Raw genomic sequence first — 21,794 nt, 5'->3', positions numbered from 1 at the left:
TTCCCCCCCACCCCCTCCACCGCCAAATGTCTCCTCCTCCACTCACACCACCAACTTGTTTTTTTGTTTTTGCTATCTATGAACATTGGAATTCTTTAATGTTCAATTCAGTATTGACACTTGTGGAGAGTATTTGGGCAACATAGTTGCTATATAGAGGGATTACCAGTTTCTTTAAAGACAAAATGTAAGAAAGCAGAGAAAACTAAATTTAATAAAGATATTGATAATTTTTAGTAGCAAGATTTGAATGAAAGACACCAAATATTTAATGCTCATTCCCAACCTAAATTAAAGCTATGTTCCTTTATAGCTGAACAGATGGTTGGAAGCTGAGAATTTAAAAAAAGTAAAAAATTTGCACATGAGGAATTAATTGGTAATGTTATCCTGCCTTTAAATGGCAACTTTATTTGTATGACTTTCTTCTGTACACAATAAATTTCCACCCTTATTTCTGCTTAGCAAAGGACTTGGTGAAGCAGCTGCTTAACGTGGACCCAAATAAAAGATTCACAACAAAAGAAGCTCTTAATCACTCTTGGATGCAGGTAGAGATGTCCTTTAAAATTATTGAAGCGTAGACACCAGCTGTTGTCTTGTAGTATTGCTCATAGCTGGTCGCTATAATCGTCATAACCCACTTGGGAAGGTGTGCTGATACGCAAACCCCACTATCAACTGGGGTGACCACAAGTTAATCAAACTACTCAAATCATGGATGATAATTAACTTATTAATTTAAATTTAATTAAAATTATTGAATGGTGGATCAGGCTTGAAAGGTCACACGAACTATTGCTGCTTTTGTTTCTTGGGTAGGCTTGGACGTTACCAAAAAAAAACTAAGTGAACAGACTAATGCATGTTATGGAGATAAGGATTAGAAATACTAGGAAATACATTTGTTTGATTTCTTTGCAATTTCAGAAAAGTTTAATTGTCTGTAGTTATTCTCTCAAATTCTGGAATTTTATACACCAGGCTATTCGGTGCATTTTGCCTCTGCCAGCTCTCCAAGACCCAACCATAAACCTTGTAATTTATCTAGATACATATACTTTTCCAAATACTCTGTTTGTATTTTGAATTTTTAAAATTCTATTCCATTAACTTTATATCTGGTGAATCATATTCTAACCACTACAGTGTCACCGAAGAGAGAAAAAGTTGCTGACCCTTTCCCTTTAAAATTATACCTGTTTAGCTTATACCAGACATAACCAGTCAAATTGTTTTATTTGCAGTCAGTGTTTAGAATTTTCAAGTTGCCTTCTGAATTTCCCAGCACTTACAAAGAAACCTCAGCTTTTTTGTATTAATCATAGTCAAAAACCTGGGTTTAAAGTAAGACTTTGAGACTAGATGGTGCTTTAACAGAGAAAGTGAGGACTGGAAGCAGACTTGAAAAGTGTGGCGCTGGAAAAGCAGAGATGAAGAGCTTATGCCAGAAACACCGATTCTCCTGCTCCTGACCTGTTGTACTTTTCTAGCGCCACACTTTTCAACACTGTCCTAATAGTCTAATCAATAATTCAAAGCAGTTTAATGTTGTCACTGCTTTCATCATCTCTGCTTGTGTTGTGTACAATCTGGTATCACATTTTTTTAAGACTGGCTTTATCACTTTGTCCTTGCACTTGAATTCACTTCTGCTTCTAAGATGCATTGAAGCACACCTTTGAATATTAAATTTCACTTGACTGCTATCTCTCCAATCTGTTAATCTGTTCTCTCTACATATTATGGCAGTACTTTTAAAAAATCAATACATACACAAGATTCTGTGCATTTCATTTTATCAATATTGTTAGTACCTTTAAAAACTCTTTATTTTCTATTTATCAGAAAGACCTGGATTTAGCTAATTATTCACAACGTGGAGTAATTTTGTCCTATTTCATCTCCTCAAAATGAAGGTTGCCTAGTCTGTAACTAACGCAGTTTATTTATTTGCACTGCTATTTCTCCAGTGCCTTGGTATAACATCCATATTCAAAAATCATTTGAAAGACTGGTCAGAGCCTTCGATATTATCTTGCCCCTGGGCTTTCCTCTGTGTTCTGGGATACATGCCAACATCATTGAGATTTGGGTGAGGAACAGGGGTGTGTGTTGAATGACCGCCTCCTTTGTTGTAAATCCTTCCCACCTACCCAAATGACGGTCAGTGACAACAAGAAAGTCAGTTATATGATGAAAGGTCAGTTATATGATGAAAGGAATATTAGGGCTTCTACCAATGCTCTCTATAGTTTCAAGTTACAACTTGTAAGTTATCACAGCAGCTTGAACTTAGAGGCAGGGTGGGGACCCAATTGGCTCTACTTTAAACCCAGGTTTTTGACTATGATCAGGACCTTGTTATGGTTGGAATGGGTTCAGGATTTTCCTTGGGTAATGCATCTTTTTTAAGTCTTGTTTTAATTTAAATTTCTTCATCAAAGGCAGTTTCAACTTTTAATTGCTTAGTTACTTTATAGAATTGTACATAGCTGGTGTCATTCGATAGAAACTATTAATTTTTATCATGCTGAATTATGCTTCAAACAAGGATGAAGATATGAAGAAAAAAGCGAAACAGCTGATGGATGCCCGGACGGAATTAATGTTGCCCCTAAGCACAACTGATCAGGTAAGCAAAGCCAACTCTTGCAGCTATAATTCCATTCTCAACAGTGCTCGCTTTTGCTGTTAGCACAACTTTATTTATTCTTAATGCAGTGGGTGTTTGAAATACAAGAGGCTCACATGATTTTTGCCTTCAGGAATAAACATAATCTTCCATGAAATGAAACTTTTTAATACATGAGTCAGATCGGATTTGAAGTGCTGCATTCAGGTTTGGTCACCTTTGTGGTGAAAAGCATGTATGTGCAATAGTGGATCAAATTGTAGACCACCTGAGACATTAAGCTTGATTGTTCTTTGTTTTACACAAAATAAACATGGGGTTTAAATATGAAATGAGATTCTTTGTTTGTCCACCTCCCCAATGTCCAGCAGTACCACTATCCAAATTCCATATAACAGAGCAAGCACACGTGAACTGAATGGAGAATGCTGTAAATCAGCTGTGTAGGAAAGAGATGGTTTTGTTTTTACAGTAAGTCAACAGGGAAATGGAGGAGACAAGACCTTGCAGATGGACATCATCTCTGAAAGTAGGATAATTGTTGAATTTGTCGATGTTCCCCAAGGTCCTGTGAAGCTTTGCAGCTGTAGGCTAACAGTTGGTTTTGTTAGATATTATAACGTTTTATTGTAATATTAAAGTACACTGTAAGTGTTGATGGACTCCACATGATGTAACATACCTAAATTATGGGATCCCCTCTAATCTCTGCTGTGCTTTTATGGCATAAATTGTTGGTTTAAATTTATGGCACATGTTTTGGCAGCTGCTGTGGATCTAAATCTGTGATTTGCATCTCTTCGGAACCCTTCTTGCCTTTCGAATTTTCCCATTGCCTGTTTGAATGCTTTGCCTCTTTCACTTCATACTGAAACTTTCATCACTTGTCTGCTTTCCATACTCTGTTGCTAGTTCATAGAATTATACAGTTAGAGAAGACACCATTCAATCCATTATGTTTTTAAAAAACATTGATTTAATTTGCTGTGCTTTCCTTGTTTTTTCCTCTCGTACATATATTCAGTTATCTTTTGCAAGCTACTATCTAGTCTGCTTTCAACTGTGCCTTCCAGATTATCATAGGGTATTTTTAAAACAAATCCATCCATCTACTTTGCATACTGCTGAATGTCACACTGGTGCTAAGTTTACTGCTAAACGACATGACCAATCTGTTTTTTAAACCTTTCACGCTGTTCTGGTTCTTTTGCTGAGCTTGAGTCCCTCTTTCAGTAAACTCACAGCTAACCTAAATGTATCCTATATCATTCTCCTAAAGCTTATGAGTAGCAACACAGTGACATCTAACTTCTGAAGATTGGAATTTTCATTAGACAGAGGAGCTTAGGTATTCTAGTGTATGAGTCATGTAAAGTTAGTATGCACTCCCTTATAGGTCTGCCTTGCAGCACATGGACTGTGGCCATTCAAGAAGGCAGCTTAACCACCACAGTCTTAAGGGCAACTAGTGTGCACAGAAGTTCAGAGGGTGTTTACTAGATTGATTCCTGGAATAAGTGGGTTGTCCTGTTGTGAAAGGTTGGACATGTTGGGCTTGTTGCCACAGCACTTTAGAATGATGATTGCAACTTGAGTGAAGTGTTCAAGGTTCTGCATGGTCTTGACAGGTTGGATGTAGAAGGGATGTGGGTGTTACTCCAGAACCAGAGGACACTTATTAAATTGGAGATTGCCATTTTAAGATAGAGACAAGAATTGTTTTTCTGAAGCTTGAGAGAATTTGGAACACTGCCTCCAAAAGTGGTGGAGGCAGGTTCACGTCTCAGAGGTGGATTAATCCCCTTCCCAAACAAATATCTAATGTCGCCTAGCCAGGGGACGAAACGTTTGCAACAAAAACTTCCAGCTCGGCGAACAGAACCACAACAACGAGCACCCGAGCTACAAATCTTCGCACAAACTTTGAAAATATCTAATGGTCTGTAGAAAGGTCACTGGACCCGAAACATTACCTCTGCTTTCTCTTCATAGATGCTGCCACACCTGCTGATTTTCTCCAACAATTTCTGTTTTTTGTTTCATGTATCTAAGGTTACTGGGGTAGATGGAAATGTGGAATGTGAAGCACAAACAGTTCAGTGGTGATCATCTTGAAAAACTGAACAGATTCAAAGGGCTAAATAGTCTATTTCTTCCCTTTTGTATTGTCGTATGAAGAATCTATTAAATTGTTAGCATGTCTTATCTCTGTACTACATAAATTCATGCTGCCTGAAAATTAAAGGAACAGACTAGCATTAGAAATTTTCCCCTGTCATTAATCCAAATGTGCGTCAGAAATCATTCCGAGTGCTTTTTGTCAGTTGTTAGAAACGAAAATTGCTTCTCAATAATCGCTCTAGACAAATTCAGGAAAACAAAGTTTTATTAGCAAGTCTGCAGAGTTGGGCACCCTTCTGAGAAAAAGGCGCGCCAGGCTAACAATGTTTCTGATTAAATACAGTACAAGTCCCTCCCCTCTATAGCTCTAAAGAGTCACGAGGTTCACATTCTCACAAAGTCTGCAACAGTTTCCCAAGTTGTTTTTCTACCCTGTAGTCTTATCAGTCAAGGAGTTATTCTTCCCTGTCAGAGTTAGTGGTCTTATCAATCAAGGACTTGTTTTTCTACTCTGTAGCAGCAGATGTCTCGTCCTTTATTATAGAGAAGCATGTTTTACCCTACCCCCACGGCTCTATTCCCCTTAGACTCTGAGGTCATGCACATCTTAACTATTTGTACCGAAATCGTCTCTCACATCAGTGCTTTGGTAGCTAGCAGATTTTGAGGTTGTCCATGCGAATGCAAATAGTTGATTGCTTGCATGGAAAATGGGAAAAACAAACTGAGATGCATATTGTTATGCCTAGCTGTTCATGAATGTGGCCATACTAGTTTAGGTGTTGTCTGTAATGAACCAACTGAGACTTTTTTTTTTTTGGTTGGCTTAAGGTTGCTAAAAACATTGAATCCATAGCTTTTCCTCAATGTCCCAACCCTTTGGTTCTTTTTATTGATTTGCTCCTTTAACTTAAAATAGGGTTTCACCAACATCAGGGAATCGCAGAGTGCTTTAGTACCAATGAATTAGAAAGATATGATCAGGAGCAAGAGTGAAATGGTATTGGTTAATAAAGGTAGGGTTTTTTTTTCTTTACAGTCATCAACTGGTAGGAAAAGACCACACGAAGAGGACCATCCTTCGAATACCAAACGACCCACACTCTCTTCAATAAGCAAACTGGTTACTCAAGATTAGGGGAATTTGAGTGGATGCAGCATAGCGTTTACCTGCTGTGTGTGGAGATCTCCAAGAAACTGCTTCATTTGATTTGCATCAGGCGCCTGTGGCCCATTTTAGTTGTTGTTTTTGTGCTTTGCTTCTTTTATTACTGTAATTAATTCTATCAATGCATCTAGAATTTTTCCTGAAATCTTGTTTCAGAATAAAAAGTTAACTGGTTTTCATCTCATACTCTCTGGAACCATAACGGTATATAGTCAGTCATTTGTAGTCCCATTATACAGATAATTTGCTTTATTTTAAACCACAATACCTTTTATGTGCCATAAAGGTGTTGCACAGTTTAAAAAAATCCATGAGAGTATTTACAATTTATAATTAGCAAGGAGCTTAAAGAGCTTAATGTTTCTTTACACAATAAATTTCAGCTGGTAAAATTTGGTGATTTAACATTAATATCTTTAAAAATATTAATGAAATGGGGTCTAAAAGTGCTGTTGAATATTGCAATACGTCACAAATTTCCCAAAATAATTGAAAGCTGGGGAAAATAATTGGACATTGAGATGAAGGAAAACCTAATGTAAATGACCACTTTAATTACTGCTGCTGTTAATGGTTGTATTTGACTCTAATGTTGTCAACCCACCATGGGCTGGATCCCTAGGTTGCATTTCTGATGGCTTTTTGTCATGTATGGCAAAGGCAGAGACACTTTAAATATAATATGGAAAATGAAGATTCTGGCAAACATTTTTTTGGTATTTGGATCAAAAACTGCAAAAGTGCCATTTTAAGTATACTTTTTCATATGAACTGCAAATACTGCATTGAAATGAAAGGTTGTCCTTGCACTTCCTCAAATTTCTGTAGAATTGTATGTGTTGGTATCCCTGTGTGTTAATTGGTGTATCCACTGCCTAGATCACATGGATGCCAAGTTCAATTCCTTATTCTATTCTGAATTAATTGATCCCAGCCAGATAGTAGGAGGATCACTACAACTGGCCTCCCAGACTTCATGCTGGGATAGATGCTTCCTGCGTCTGATAGTTCACTATAGAAAACTGTTCATGTGAAGCTTTGTTGGGCTGTTGGATTGTGCCAATTTATGATGCTGACAAATAGCCTTCCATTTAATTGTAGACTGGCACACAGTTATGTCGAAGGCTGCTCTTGTCTAAGATGCTAGAGATGTGCTACACATAACCATACACTTCTATGAAGTGGTGTCTTCAAGGAGACAGGAATGTGCATGGAGTGGGAGAATGTTGACGGAGGTAAAATTCTGAGTATTTCAGGTAATATAGAAAGGAAAACCAGCTGTAAATTGGTGTAATCTTGGCTCTGCTGCCAAAATTACTCTCATGTTGCAACCATTTTTTTCATTCCATTATGTTGGGAGGTTACTCCCAGATTTGTGTTTTGCTGAGGCTCCTCATCTTAAGTAATCATACAAACTTTAGTGGTGTTTAATGTCATTTTGCTGAAAGCTGCAATATTATTCCATTGTGGAACATGCACATACTGATTTTCCACCCGTTCCAACATTTTATGATCTAATACTCAATATTTTAACTAGTCTTGATGACAACTGCACTTTGTGTTGCAACTCTTATCTTTCATCACCTAAAAAGCTATTACACATGAGTTGTGTACTCATTTGGTTGGACTTTGAAGGTTGTAGTTATGTCGTTCCTTGTGAATTTCTGTAACCCAATTGGTTTTCTGCTGCAATAGTATTTCTGTGTGTTCCTGGATTCTCATTGTTCCTTTCTGAATACTTTACACATCTGTAATTTAATTCATGTGGATTAGTTCTATATTTCTGTTGCAGATACAAGCATCAGTGCAAAATGCAGAAACCTTTAGTGTACCACCTCAAGTTGAATGGTATGATTTTGGCAAACATAACCTTCCTTTTGCTTCAGATTTAACTAATATTTAGATGGTATTTAATAGAGGATGGCTGCTGATTCGATCTGTATTGAAAAGGTGGCAAACAACCAGGAGCATGTTGAAATAATTAGTTGCAGCATGTGTAATTCTAATGTGAATGTAACATTGGGTCATACACCTCAAATTGTATTTATTAACAAATGTTCATGGAATCTGTCCAAGATGTCTTGTGGCATTGAGATTCCATCCGCTGTGGTTATAAGTTTTTTTTCAATGATTTTGTTTTGTGTTATACAGACTGCACTTCCACATCATCATCTTTATAACGTTTAACTGTTCTAAGTTTTGTCAAGGGATAACTTTTTTTTCTTCTGGACTAGTTTCAACCAAGGAAAGTAAACAAAAAAGGTTAGAATTAGACTAAACAGCAATTCAACCTTTCTATTTACTTTTTAATAAAACTTGAACTTGTATACCCCAAGATACTATTTAATGCATTATTGCACCTTTAAATTTGTTTTTCACTAAGTACTTGAACTGAGCCTTAGTCCCAAAAATCTGAACATCTCCATGCTGTTCAAACATAGGCAAACTATGTTGTAAGATGGAGATGGTTAAATGTTGCTTTGCTGTATTTTCATTTTGGTAAACTGAACTTTGAATGAGAGAGGCCTGAAGAACAGGAAGTGAAGTTAAAACATTTAGAGATTTAGTTGAGGAAACCCTTACTTTTGGGTTTGATCTTTAAAGTGTGCTTTTTTTTTTGTATACTGATTTGTCTGTTTTCTCTAAACTGTAGATGCTTGAATTTAATTAAGTAGTGTGTTTAAAAAGCTCTGGGGAAATTAAATTCTCAAGAGCTGTTTGCCTCTGCTTCGTAAATATTACTTACGTAGAAGTCCCCCTTCTAGTGTGTGGCCATCACACCTAGTTGTTGTTGCAAACAGTTTTCCAAAGTAAAATACATAGTTGGTTATTGACCTTCCAGTTACAGCTCCGTTACTGATCTGAGGAGCCCAGTTACAACTGTTACTGATCTGAGGAGCCTGGAAGCAGCTACAATTATCCTCATGATGAATATTTTGGCCATTTTATAGATGATAATGAAGGAGCTTGGCAGTTAAAGTTTACAAATCTGTTCCTAACTACCTCTGACCAGCACCAGGAAGATTTGAATTTATTATAGCATTTAGAGGTGATGGTGCTAGATTCAATCCAGTGAAGCAGGGGAACTGTAGGTAAAATTTACGATCATGACTTTGGACTGTCTTAATGAAGAGGGTTTGAGTACACTTCAGGGCATTTCTATTTGTATTTGGATACAGACCTATTGAATCTGTTTCGATTTATTGTTGTTGGATCTAATGAGTAGTCAGAATGGGCATCTCTCTATTCCCAGCCTTTTGACTTTGGTTTACATTGTATTCTGTGGACAAGCTCAGAATAGAGGTTAATTAAATATTCATTATTATGCTCTTGTTTCTGTAATTCATTAACATTATTGCCTGCCACCTCTGCTAACAAGGAATTTTTGATATTGACAAATATTATAATTGGGCATCAGTGAACTTTCAAATGTCTCAGCAGCTAATTTTATCTGTGGTTCCGGATGACTTTCACTCACTGTATAGTTAGGGAAGATGGTTTATGTGAAAACTTGTTTTATAAATCAAGGTTGACAAAATATTTTGTACAAAATTCAATAAATGATTTAAAAGAATTATACATCTTATTACAAATTATTTGAGAGAAACTGGTTTCCTGCAAGTACACTGCTCAGATTATATTTTAGAGGAAACAAATTATGCCATGTGATAAACCATTTTAAATCTTCATTAATACAGTTAATTGATTCAATGAGAGTACGTTTTAAAGGTTGTAAAGGATGGACCAGGATTAGAATACTTCAGAAGATGAATACTTCAGATCACTGTTATTTGATATTACTGGTCTGTCTCACCTAGGAGTTGGGTTCAGTCTTAATTTTTTGCTCAAGAACAAGCCTGCTAGTCACGATAGCAACAAAATGTCTGGCATATTACAAGATATTCAACTTTAATGTCTTAACAAAACACTGAAAGATGTCTATGATACAGGACAAAGGAACTCCCAACTTTTGACCAGAAGCTACTGTAAAGTTGTTACTTAGAATGCCATATTCAGCATTTTATCCTGTCTGAGCTATGTGACAGCAATTCAGACTCTGTAGACCTGGGCCACTGATTAACATGTGGTGTGCCTCTTTGCAGTGATGCGTTGTGGTATTTACTGTGATGTTTGGAACAGAGCCCAAATGCCCAGTGGTCTGTTGCCCACTTGGGGATGATTTGTGTTAGTGGGAGGAAGCAGGAATTCTGATGTTGTCGTTTTCTGAGGCTTGATGTTGAGAAATGACGCCTTCATGATAGACAAATACCAGATATATGCAGCTTTTCTGTTTGTTGCAGCTCGACTGGCATAGTGGTGCATTGATGGGATCTGAGTTAAGAATAATTGTCACTAGACTCTGATTTTTCCTATTTGGATCACAGGCTTCATGTGCACTTGCCTCAGCTAGACAGAAAAGAGGAAAATTAACAGTTCTTTTGTGCTTTTAAAGTACATGGATCGAGTTTGTTAAATCCCAAGGACCCTCCCGATGTCCTGTTGGAGATGACAAAACCATGGGACTTATAATCTATGGAAGTGGCACAAGGCATCACCAAGTGCATTGTGGAAATTGCTACTATGCTTGGTGCCTAGAATAGAAACTGCATAAAACTCTAAACAACTGAAACCTTATTTATTGAGGCACTGTTTTACAGTGATTATATCTGAGAAATGAAGACTGCTTGCAACACCACTCCTAAATTGCTTTTGTAAGGTAGTTTTGAATGTATAGTTTAGCCTTGGTCTAATTTGACTCCAAACTTACAATTAATTAATGAAAGCAAATTACTATGGCTATTAAAGTTACTGGAACTATTAAGTAGTATGTTTTATTAATCAATTACTTTAAAGGCATGTGGTTTTGACAGTTAATTTTAAACCATTAAGTAGACTAATTTACAGGAATCTATTGTTTAGAAATTCCACATGGTTTAGCTTTTAAAGCCTAGCTTTATCTCTTAGTTGATAAAGGAAAGAATGCACATCATCAAATGTTTTCCCCAGTGCCGACTGCACTCTGTTACGCCAGGCGATCAGTTTTGGACGATCTTTCAATATGTCACGATTAGCTCCAAGTGGCTGAATATATATAAAAACAAAACAAAAATGTAAATTAATCAGTGTTACATTTTCAGTCAGTTTAGTACAGGAGTAGAAAGACCTGATTTCTTTTCCCACCTGCATTACTGTGAAAAGGCTTGAAGCAAAAGCTGTAAATCATAGATTGATTTAGTTTATATTTACAAAGGACTGATCCTGTTTAGATCAGTTTGACTTTTTTAATTACTTTTACTTGGCTTCCAGTAGCTGAGCCTTAATTTTCAAAGTGTGGAGTTATTCAGTGAATCTAAGAACTCATGTGCAGCAGCATCATGATGGTTGCCAACATACCACTAAGTGCCAGCAGTAGAACCTAGGTTTGATTTTATACTTAGCCAGGAGTGGATGATCTCTGCTTAATGTAAAGTTAAAGGATAAATAAAATGGAATTAATGCTTTCAGCTGCAGTCACATCTGTAAGGTATACTGCTTCTGGTCGGACCTAAATTCAGATTCAGTTTTAAAAAAATGGAGGAATAGATCTAGGATTTCTCTAATTATTTCCTTTTCCCTTCATATGTACCCAGAATATTTATCAATGTGCAGTACAGTAGTTCAAGTTTTGATGACAAATTGTGGGCACAACGGATGGAGTCTGTCTCTTAAAATGGTAAGAGGAGACAAAGTTGATATGCAGTGGAAGTTCAATTCCAAAACAATGGAAGGATTGGTAGAAATGTACTCTTCATCTTTGGACCATTTTATCCATTTCTCCTTTTCAAATTTTGTTATGGTTTTATCAACGTCAACAAAATTAGGTGATGACAGTGTGTATAACATTCTTGAACCTCACCTGCATCAGTTCACAGATGGCCAATAGATCAGCTAATGTCATCTCATCACCACAGAGGAAGGCCTGGTCCTTCAGAAACATTGATTCTAAAATGTCCAAGGTTCCATTCAATTCAGCCAGAGCTTTGTTCAGCTTTGTCTCATCAAGTGGCTGGCCTGTCATCCGAGGAATCAAAACCTGCAGGAACATATTGTGAATTAGTGATGCTTAAACATTCTACCAACTGTATAATTTGAACCTTCAACACAAAAGGAAGCCAAACTACCCATGTTAGCTCTTTCAAAGAGCAGAAAGTGAGGACTGCAGATGCTGGAGATCAGAGCTGAAAATGTGTTGCTGGAAAAGCGCAGCAGGTCAGGCAGCATGCAAGGAGCAGGAGAATCGACGTTTCGGGCATGAGCTTTTCCTGAAGAAGGGCTCATCCGAAACGTCGATTCTCCTGCTCCTTGGATGCTCCCTGACCTGCTGCACTTTTCCAGCAACACATTTTCAGCTCTTTCGAAGAGCAGTCACATTTAGGGTATGGATGATCAGAAGAGATGGAACTAAATTCCTGATCTGTTGGTACCTGCCCAACCTCCTTTTTTAAAGTTACAGAATTGACTTCCACTATCTTTTCAGAGTACTCTGGTTTCCCTTGAAATGATTCAATATATTTGAATATTTCTCCCCTACTCCCCTCTGGATCCTTACTCATTAAGATGGGTTGACAATAATACACGGTAGACAAGCATGAGGCTGGGGAGAACCCGAGCAAGCCATGCAACATCACGAGGTGGAGAAGTTGATGTTTCAGGTGTAACCCTTCTTTAGGACTGCGGGTGGGAGCTGCAGATAAAGGGTGTGGCAGGGGCAGGCTAGTGAAGTGGGCATGGATAAAGGAATGAATGTGGAAAGGGTGGAAGGGAAGGGGAAGTGCTGGGAAGGGAGCTGGGGGAAGGGCAGTTATTTGAAATTGGAGAACTCAATGTTGAGTCCTCAGAGCTGCAGGATGCCCAGGCAGAAGATGAGGTGTTCCTCCAATTTGCATTTGGTTTGTCGTGGCAAATGAGGAGGCCAAGGATAGTCATGTCGGAAAGGGAGCGGGAAGGGAAATTAAAATGTGCGGTGACTGGGAGGTTCCGTTGTGGCAATGAACGAGGCCACATGCCAAAGAACAGGAAAGGAAAATAAGGCTGAGGGTATCATCCTAGATCACTGTTACACCTGCCTCAAACATTGGATCGGTGGAAAGCTGGGTGCAAGTTATTTTGATGATAAGGGTGGGACATTTGGAAAAAGTGCATTGGAATAAATATGACTGAAGTTATGTCTGCTTTTTAGTGAGTCTACCTATGAAGGCACAGCAAAAATTCATCCCAAAGAAAAAGAAGCCTTCTAAAGGGAGGATGAGGCAACCGTGGCTGACCAGGGAAGTATGGTGGCCATCAACAAGGAGAAGATGCTACAAAAATTGAAAGGTCTGAAAGTGGATAAATCATCTGGACCAGATGAGCTACATTCCAGAGTTCTGAAGGAGATAGCTGAAGAGATAGTGGAGGCTTTAGTAATGATCTTTCAGGAATCACTGGAATCAGGGAGAATCTCTGAGGACTGGAAAATTGCTAAGGTAACCCCCCCACCACCCTTTTAAGAAGGGAGTAAGGCAAATTATATGACGATTAGACTGACCTCAGTCATTGGTAAGATTTTTGAGTCCGTTGTAAAGGATGAGATTTCCGAATACAGAGGAACCTCGATTATCCAAGCAAGATGTGCAGTTCGTTTGGACAATTGATTATTCAATAACTGATTCAATGCCTCTCCTCTGGGATTTTGAAGTTTCCTTTTTCCTCGCTGTACCTGCCTTGCTCTCCCTCTCTGTCCCAGGGTTTGTTTCTGAACAGACACACACTTGTGTGTAAGGGACCTGCAGCATTGCTGAAGCCTCCCGCTCCTCCACTCCTCATCAGTTCAATGGGATTGACACAGAGAGCACTTCTAAGTCCGCTCCCCATTTGGGAGACTAGGCAGCAGCACACCGCTTGTGAGCCCCCGTCTGCCCCCACCCCCAACACCTTTGCCCTGAACAGGACAATGTCGGAAAGATTATCTGGGGAAGGGAGGGTTTAGGGTACACCCCTGTGTAGAACCCCAGGAAAGTATTGGGGGGGGGGGGCAGGAGAGAGAGAGGGCATGCGGTCAGTCATTTGGAGACTGTGCCTGGGTTCCCATCGATGTCCAGGACTGTTCTCTGCAGCATTTCAGTAAGTCAAATTCACTTTTAATCATTGTAAACAAAAGACACTATCAGTGTTGGAAACACCTTTGATGTAGTGTTTTTAATGGGACTTTTGAGATCTTCATATAATTTGAAATTTGATAATTGATATTTGAATAATCGAGGTTCCTCTGTACTTTTAAGTGTATAGTAAAATAGGCCAAAGTCAGCATGGTTTCATTAAGGGGAGGTCATGCCTGACAAATCTGTTAGAATTCTTTTAGCAGATAATGAGCAGGTTAGACAAAGAAGAGCCAATGGATGTAAGTTACCTGGATTTCCAGAAGGCCTTTGATAAGGTGCCACACAGGAGTCCGGTAAGGACCCATGGTGTTAGGGGCAAGGTCCTAGCATGGATAGAAGATTGGCTGTCTGGCAGAAGGCAGAGAGTGGGGATAAAAGGGTCATTCTCAGCTTGGAAGCTGGTGACTAGAGGTGTTGGTACCACAACTTTTCACTTTATACTTTAATGATCTGGGTGAAAGAACTGAGGGCATTCTGGCTAAGTTTGCAGATGATTTGAGGCCACTGCTGTTTGTCATTTTTATAAATGACCTGGATGAAGGCATCCAATGATGGGTTAGTAAATTACTGGATGACACTAAGGTCAGTGGAGTTGTGGATAGGACTGAAAGATGTTGCAGGTTGCGCAGGAACATAGATAAGCTGGGCTGAGAGGTGGAAAATTGATTTTAATGCCGAAAAGTGTGAGGTGATTCACTTTGGAAGAAGCAACAAGAATAAAAAGTACTGGGCTAATGATAAGATTCTTGGTAGTGTAGATGAGCAGAGAGATCTTTGTGTCCATGTACATAGATCCCTGAATGTTGCCACCCAGGTTGATAGGGTTGTTAAGAAGGCATACTGTGTGTTAGCTTTTATTGCATTTTGGATCCAAGAGGTCATGCTGCAGCTGTACAAATCTCTGGTGTGGCTGCACTTGGAGTATTGCATACAGTTCTGGTCTCCACATTACAGGAGGGATGTGGAAGCTTTAGAAAGGGTACAGAGGAGATTTTACTAAGATGTTGCCTGGTATGGAGGGAAGGTCTTATGAGGAAAGGCTGAGGGACTTGTGGCTGTTTTTCGTTGGAGAGAAGAAGGTTGAGAGGTGACTTAATTGAGACATATAATCAGGGTGGACACTGAGAGCTTTTTTCCTTGGATGGTAATAGATAGCACGAGGGGACTTCACTTTAAATTGAGGGGTGATAGATATAGGACAGATGTCAGAGGTAGTTTCTTTACTCAGATTAGTAGGGGCATGGAACCTACTACAATAGTAGACTTGCCAACTTTAACAGCATTTAAATGGTCATTGGACAAACACATGGATGAAAATGGAATAGTGTTGGATAGATAGGCTTCAGATAGGTCCCATAGGTCGTCGCAACATCCAGGGCTGAAGGGCCTGTACTGTGCTGTGCTGTAATGTTCTATGTTCTATACAAAAATAGGTGGAGGGACAGGTAGTATTGGGGAGGTAGGGAGGTTTCAGAAAGATTTAGACAGGTTAGGAGTGCGGGCAATGAAGTAGTAAATGAAATAAAAGTGAGGGGAACACAAATGGAGCAAGTGTGAGATCATGCACTTTGCTAGGAAGGACAGAGGCGTGGACTGTTTTCTCAAGGGGGAGAAAATTCAGAAATCTGAAGTGCAAAGGGACTTAAGAGTCCAAGTCCAGGTTTCTCCTAAGGTAAACTTGTATGTTGAGTTGGTAGTTAGGAAGGCAAATACAATGTTGTCATTCATCTCAAGGGGACTAGAATATAAAAGTAGGGACACACTTCTGAGGCTTTATAAAATTCTGGTCAGACCACATTTCTGGTATTATGAGCAATTCAGGAACCATGTACTGGCCCCGGAGCGGGTCCAGAGGAGGTTCAGGAGAATGACTGCAGGAATGAAAGACCTAACACATGAGGAACGTTTGAGGACTCTGGGCCTATACTCTGAGGAGTTTAGAAGTACAGCCTGGACAGAATGGACATTGGGAAGATGTTCCAAGCGGCGGAAGAGACAAGAACCTGAGGGCATAGTTTTGGAATAAAGGGAAAACCCTTTAGACTGGAGATAAAGAGAAACTTCTTTAGCCAAAGTGTGGTGAATCTGTGGAATTCACTGCCACAGAAGGCTGTGGAGGCCAGGTCATCAAGTATATTTTAAAACCGAGATCAATAAGTTCTTGACTGCCAAGGGGATCAAAGGTGATGGTAAGAAAGTGGGAAAAAAGGTTTTCAACTCCCATCAGGAGGAAGTGAGGACTGCAGATGCTAGAGATCAGAGTGAAAAAGTGTGGTGCTGGAAAAGCACAGCAGGTCAGGCAGAATCTGAGGAGCAGGAATGAAGAGCTTATATTCTAAATGTCGACTCTCCTGCACCTCGGATGCTGCCTGACTGGCTGTGCTTTTACAGCACCATACTTTTTGACTTTGAAAACCTATCAGCTCTGATTGAATGGCAGAGCAGACATGATGGTCCAAATGGCCTATTTTCTGCTCCTATGTCTTATGGTCAAAGATGGTACTAAGTTGCCTTCTTGAATCCTTGTAGTCCGTGTGGTGAAAGTATACCTACAGCCTAAAAACACATGCTCTTTGCTCCACAGTATGTGGCTGGAGCCAAATATCATGGTAGCAAAATACGTTGATTAGAAACATTTTTTTAGTCCATACCTCCAGGATGAAGACTTTTGATGCATGATATCTCACAGTAGCGTGCTGCCATGCCATGTACTCATCCACCTTTGCCCTCTGCATTGAGTCTACAGGGTACCAGAATTGAGGGATATCATACTTTGTTGCCAGGTACTTCAGAATAGCAACGCTGAAAACAATATTCTTAGGTCAGGAAAATAAAATAATTGAAATGTAGAAAACACACAATCTGCTTTGATCTCCAGCATCTGCAGTCCTCACTTTCTCCCTGCAACTGATCAGAGTTGAGTGTGTGGTGCTGGAAAAGCACAGCAGGTCAGACAGCATCTGAGGGGCAGGAGATTCCTGAAGGACTTATGCCTGAAAGGTTGATTCTCCTCTTTCTTGGATGCTGCCTGCCCTGCTGTGTTTTTCCAGTTCGACACTCTTGACTCTGACCAGTTGCACATTGGTAAGCTGCGTTTTTGTGTCATGCAGGTTTTTTTTGCTGTTATTTCACCATAAGAATGTACAAAGGATTGATGGTCTCCCCTCAAACTATTTAAAACCAAGTTTTGGCTTTAATGACCAACTTTCAGCATTCATGACTTTGATGCTGTTTGACTCCAAATTTAATATTATATGTAGGACATACTTAAGCAACCCCAATGTATATCATCTGATGTAATGTACATGGGAGACTGAAGACCTAAAGAAAAAAAAAGGAATTCTAAAGAATGGACTGTGTTATGTATCTTATTGAAGACTGTGGGAGAGGAACTCAATGTTCTTTACCAAAGATATACAGTACTAAGCCTTGCTTTTGATTGTGATTAAGACTCACTGTACTATGAACTTCTCTTTGAAATTTCAAAACTGTGATTTTCTGATTCTTGCTTTTCACCTGCAAACATGAGGCTTTTATATGTTGTTTAAAAAAAAAGCTTTCTAACTCCTACTTTAAAACCATTAAGATGGATACGTTAACATCAGCTGTAGTTCTGGGACAGAGACCAAGAAGCACCTGAGAGCACAACCATTATAATGGTTACTAATGTACCTAAAGCAACGGCTTGCATTAATAAAGCACTTTTAAAATATTCCATTGCATGAACAAGTGATTATCTCATAGTTTTGTGGGCAATTAGGCACGAACCAGAAAAGTGTAGGTTGGGTAGTGCTGTAAAGCACGCCGTCTAAACTAACTCACTAGCCTTTCACTTAAGAAGACTGCTTTTCATGTTTACTACAACAATACAAACTCTTCCAGAAAAGGAAGGAGAATTCAGTTTTTTTATATTGAAGTAAATAAAAGCCTCACCTCTCAGTCAGAACAAATCCATTGTCCACAATAACTGGCACTTTCTGATTTGGATTGAGTTTCGTGAATTCTGGGCTCCTCTGTTCACCTGTTCAAATAAACCTGATAAAGATTAACTCTGAATCAATGATATTATAAAGAAAAATGGACAGAGCAAAGGCATCAGGGTAATGTCAATGAATTTTCTAGTAGATCTGCAGTGAACTTTGTCTCCTCCATAGCCACATCTCTGGCTCGTTTTCCTTGATTTTGGTTACATTTTCTACAGTTTCAACCAAATTTGAGGACGACTGATCCAAGATATTTTACATTTTTGCAAAACGTGTTCTACTCCTCCACAGATCAGAAAGAAAGGCAACTTACAGAATTTTAACAAACATTTAAATGGTTCAGATAATGGTGATATTAAGCCATAACATTCTACCAAAGTAAACCAAGTGGATAGGAACGAAGGGTGCGGAATGCACAGCTGCAAGGAAGCAGATTCGAAACTAAATTTCAAAAGAGTGAATAGATTTTTTTTAAACAAAGTTAGGGAGAAAGGATAATTTGTTTAAAGGGTCAGCACAACTACAAATAGCCTTTATTCCAAGTGATGTTCACCATTAGATTGATAATGACTCACTAGTTGACAAAGGATAGTGCTGTATGTTGCAGTCCTAACTACTAGTGGCTTGTAGTTGGGGTAGAGTGCTCCAGATATCTTCATTTCCAAATTATTTGTAATTTAGTCAATGTGTTTCGACATGATGTGACAGATGGGACTTGAAACCAGACCTCTAGCTCATACCAGCTCTTTTAAAAAAAAAAGGTAAAGTCACTATAGTCCCACCAGAGCATACAGTGGCTCCCTCAATAGAGACAGAGATGACTGGTGGTGATTTAACATGAGGATCACCACACCTCAGGTGAGGGGAGAGGTTTGAGGCATTTCCTTCATGATAACCTCGACCAGTGCTGGAATTGAACCCACACTTTTGGTGTCACTCTTGATAACAAACCAGCCATCCATCCACTAATTTAACCAACCCCATCACTTAATCTGAGGAACTTTCTCATTAGCAGTGTTAGAGGGTAAAGTACTGTTGAATCTTAATGGGAAGAAGTACATGTTTTACATAAAATGTACGTTATTGCAAGAATAGCAATAGATACAAGTTACACAGTTTTTGTAAATATGTCTAATTAGTCTATCACAGTCCAGAGATGGCTCAACCATCTCCATGTGGACCGCATGCTAAGCCTGCCCATTTCTCCACCCAAATATAGTATGTAGTGAATCTGGAGGACTTTGAACTGTGGACAATTTTGCCAAAGGAGAAATTTTGAGCTTTGGCCGAAAGGCGTGATGCTGTATGACATTGTATTTTGTTACTTGACATAATGCTCTCAAGTTCAAGTTGACATAACATTCCTTCTGCAACTGGATCGTTGATCTCCTGACCCACAGACTGCAATCAGTGAGAATAGACAGCAGCACCTCCTCCACGAGTGGGCCCATGAGGATGTGTTCGCAGCCCCCTACAGTACTCCCTGTGCACTCATGACCATGGAGCCAAATCTTGTCCTAACTCCATCCACGAGTTTGCTGATGAAACCGCTGCTGTAGGCTGGATATCAAACAATGGCATGATAGAACACAGGAAAGAGAGAGTTTGATGATGCGGTTTAAAGTTAACATCCTTTCCCTCTAAGTCAGCGAAACTAACGAGCTGATTGTTGACTTCAGGAAGCAAGTTGGAGGGCCAGTCCCTGTCTACATCAGTGGAGGTGAGGTGGAAAGGAGCGACGATCACCAACAATCTATCCTTGACCACCCATTTAGTGAGAGGGTCAAGACGGCACAAAAATGCCTCCTCATCCTCAGGAGTCTAAGAAACTTCATCACGTCTGTGAGGCCTCCCACCATCTTTTATTGATGCACCATTGATAATGTTCAATCTGCATGCGTCATGGCTTGGTATGGCAACTGCTGTGCCCAGGATCGGAAGAAACTACAGAGAGTTATGAACACAGTTTCATCCATCACACTAGCTAACTTTCCATCTATTGACTCCATCTACACCCCTCCATTCTCTCAGAAAAGCAGCCAACATTATCAAAGGTCCTCCCTCCCCAGTTATAAGCTCTTCCAACCTCTTCCTTAAGGCAAAAACTTAAACCCATGTACCAACAGGTTCAAGAACAGCTTCTGCCTCGCTGTTATTAAACTTCTGAATGGATCTTTTAAATTTCAAATCTATTGCTGACCTTGCTTTTTGTGCATATTCTTTGCAGCTGTAACTTGGTATTTCTCACTCTGTCCAATGGTCTTTGTATAATGTGAACTGCCTGTACTGCACACAAAAGTTTTCACTGTACTTAAGTACATGTGACATTCATAATTCAAGTTTTGGTGCAAATCTCTAGGACTCTGCATTGATCACAGTGGGGCAGTCTGTCTGATTTTAATGTTAGTTTTTTTTGTTGAAGCCGTTACAAATACATGGCCAGTTCAATGGGTAAGAATAGCAGCACTTCTTCCATAAGGAACCAGATGGATTTTTACAAGGATCTATTATTAGATTAGATTCCCTACAGGTCTTTCGGCCCAACTAGTCCACACCGACCCTCCGAAGAGTAATCCATCCAGACCCATTTCCCCTCTGACTAACTGACATAACACTATGGGGAAATTTAGCATGGCCAATTCACCTGATCTGCACATCTTTGGACTGTGGGAGGAAACTGGAGCACCCGGAGGAAACCCACGCAGACACGGGGAGAACGTCCAAACTCCACACAGACCCAAGGCTGGAATCGAACCTGGTACTGTGAGGCAGCAGTGCTAACCACTGAGCCACTGTTTAATAATTTAAATCGCAGATTTATTTAAGTAACCGAACTGAAATTCTCCAACTCCTGTCGTAGGGTTTGAACTCCTGCCGCTGGTTGTTTCCCTCCTCACTTCTGGGCTAACCACGATCCCTCTGTATCGCTTAACTTTGCCTCTGAACTCGGCTGTACAAATTCACCAACTGACGTTATTTACACGATTGTGACATCTGAAAAAAAAAAGCTCACACCTAATGTTAGAAACTGTGCATGTAGGGGAGGAAGAGGGTGGAGGGGAAGGCACTGGATTTACCCCAGCCCCTGTTTGGCAGGAATGCGAGCGATTTCCTTTTGCTTACCCTTCCGGAGGGCCACGGGTTTTTCTACATGCGGGATTCCGGTGCGTCTGAGGAAGATCAAGACGGCCCTGGAGGGCTGGGACAACAGGTCGAAGTACACTCGTAAGGGGAGCCGAGAAGCCATGGGGGGAGAATGGAGCAGCTAACAGAGTACACACACAACAGCGCACCCACTCTCGCAACTTGCTACATGGAGCTTGATACAATGTAACCAACAAGCGGCCAATCAAAAGCTGCAGAGGGAGCGATACAATCGACAGCTGCCACACCGATACAGTCCCCGCTGTAGAGCGCAGACACAATTCACCCAGGCAAAATTATCCCAAGTATTAAACTTTTTATTATTATCGGGTGTGATTGCCAGGCTCTATGCACTGGCTTGTCTCCCGCTCCCCCCATCTCACACCACGTTGTACTTTTACGATTGGAACCATTAACTCTGATTTCTCTCCACAGCTGCAGCCAGACCTGCTGAGCTTCTCCAGCAATTTCTGTTTTGCTTTGTGTTGGACATCTAAATATTGTAGTACATGGGTGGGATTTGAACCCAAGTCATCTAGGGAGCCAAACAATAAACAGAAATT

General features: G+C 39.8%; 2 protein-coding genes across 2 annotated transcripts in view; one reads left to right on the top strand and one right to left on the bottom strand.

Moving 5' to 3' along the window:
- chek2 (checkpoint kinase 2) overlaps positions 1-6,046 on the top strand; it is a 34,883-nt gene extending 28,837 nt beyond the window's left edge. Inside the window, exons 12-14 of the mRNA XM_043715463.1 lie at positions 466-551; positions 2,555-2,635; positions 5,796-6,046. Coding sequence (XP_043571398.1) covers positions 466-551; positions 2,555-2,635; positions 5,796-5,894 — 266 coding nt within the window. The 3' untranslated portion in view covers positions 5,895-6,046. The remainder of the gene's footprint in view (positions 1-465; positions 552-2,554; positions 2,636-5,795) is intronic.
- Positions 6,047-9,406: 3,360 nt separating this feature from the next.
- LOC122562548 (glutathione S-transferase theta-1-like) lies at positions 9,407-21,473 on the bottom strand. The gene is made up of 5 exons (XM_043715464.1): positions 21,211-21,473; positions 18,038-18,125; positions 16,756-16,906; positions 11,821-11,997; positions 9,407-11,006 (listed from the first exon to the last, which is right to left on the bottom strand). Exons 1-5 carry the CDS (start codon positions 21,332-21,334, stop codon positions 10,866-10,868), a joined length of 681 nt encoding a protein of 226 aa, XP_043571399.1. The 5' UTR covers positions 21,335-21,473; the 3' UTR covers positions 9,407-10,865.
- Positions 21,474-21,794: the final 321 nt, after the last annotated feature.

Source organism: Chiloscyllium plagiosum, chromosome 25 (assembly GCF_004010195.1).
Source record: "Chiloscyllium plagiosum isolate BGI_BamShark_2017 chromosome 25, ASM401019v2, whole genome shotgun sequence".
Taxonomy (NCBI): domain Eukaryota; kingdom Metazoa; phylum Chordata; class Chondrichthyes; order Orectolobiformes; family Hemiscylliidae; genus Chiloscyllium; species Chiloscyllium plagiosum.
This window is presented reverse-complemented; position numbering and strand designations above follow the sequence as displayed.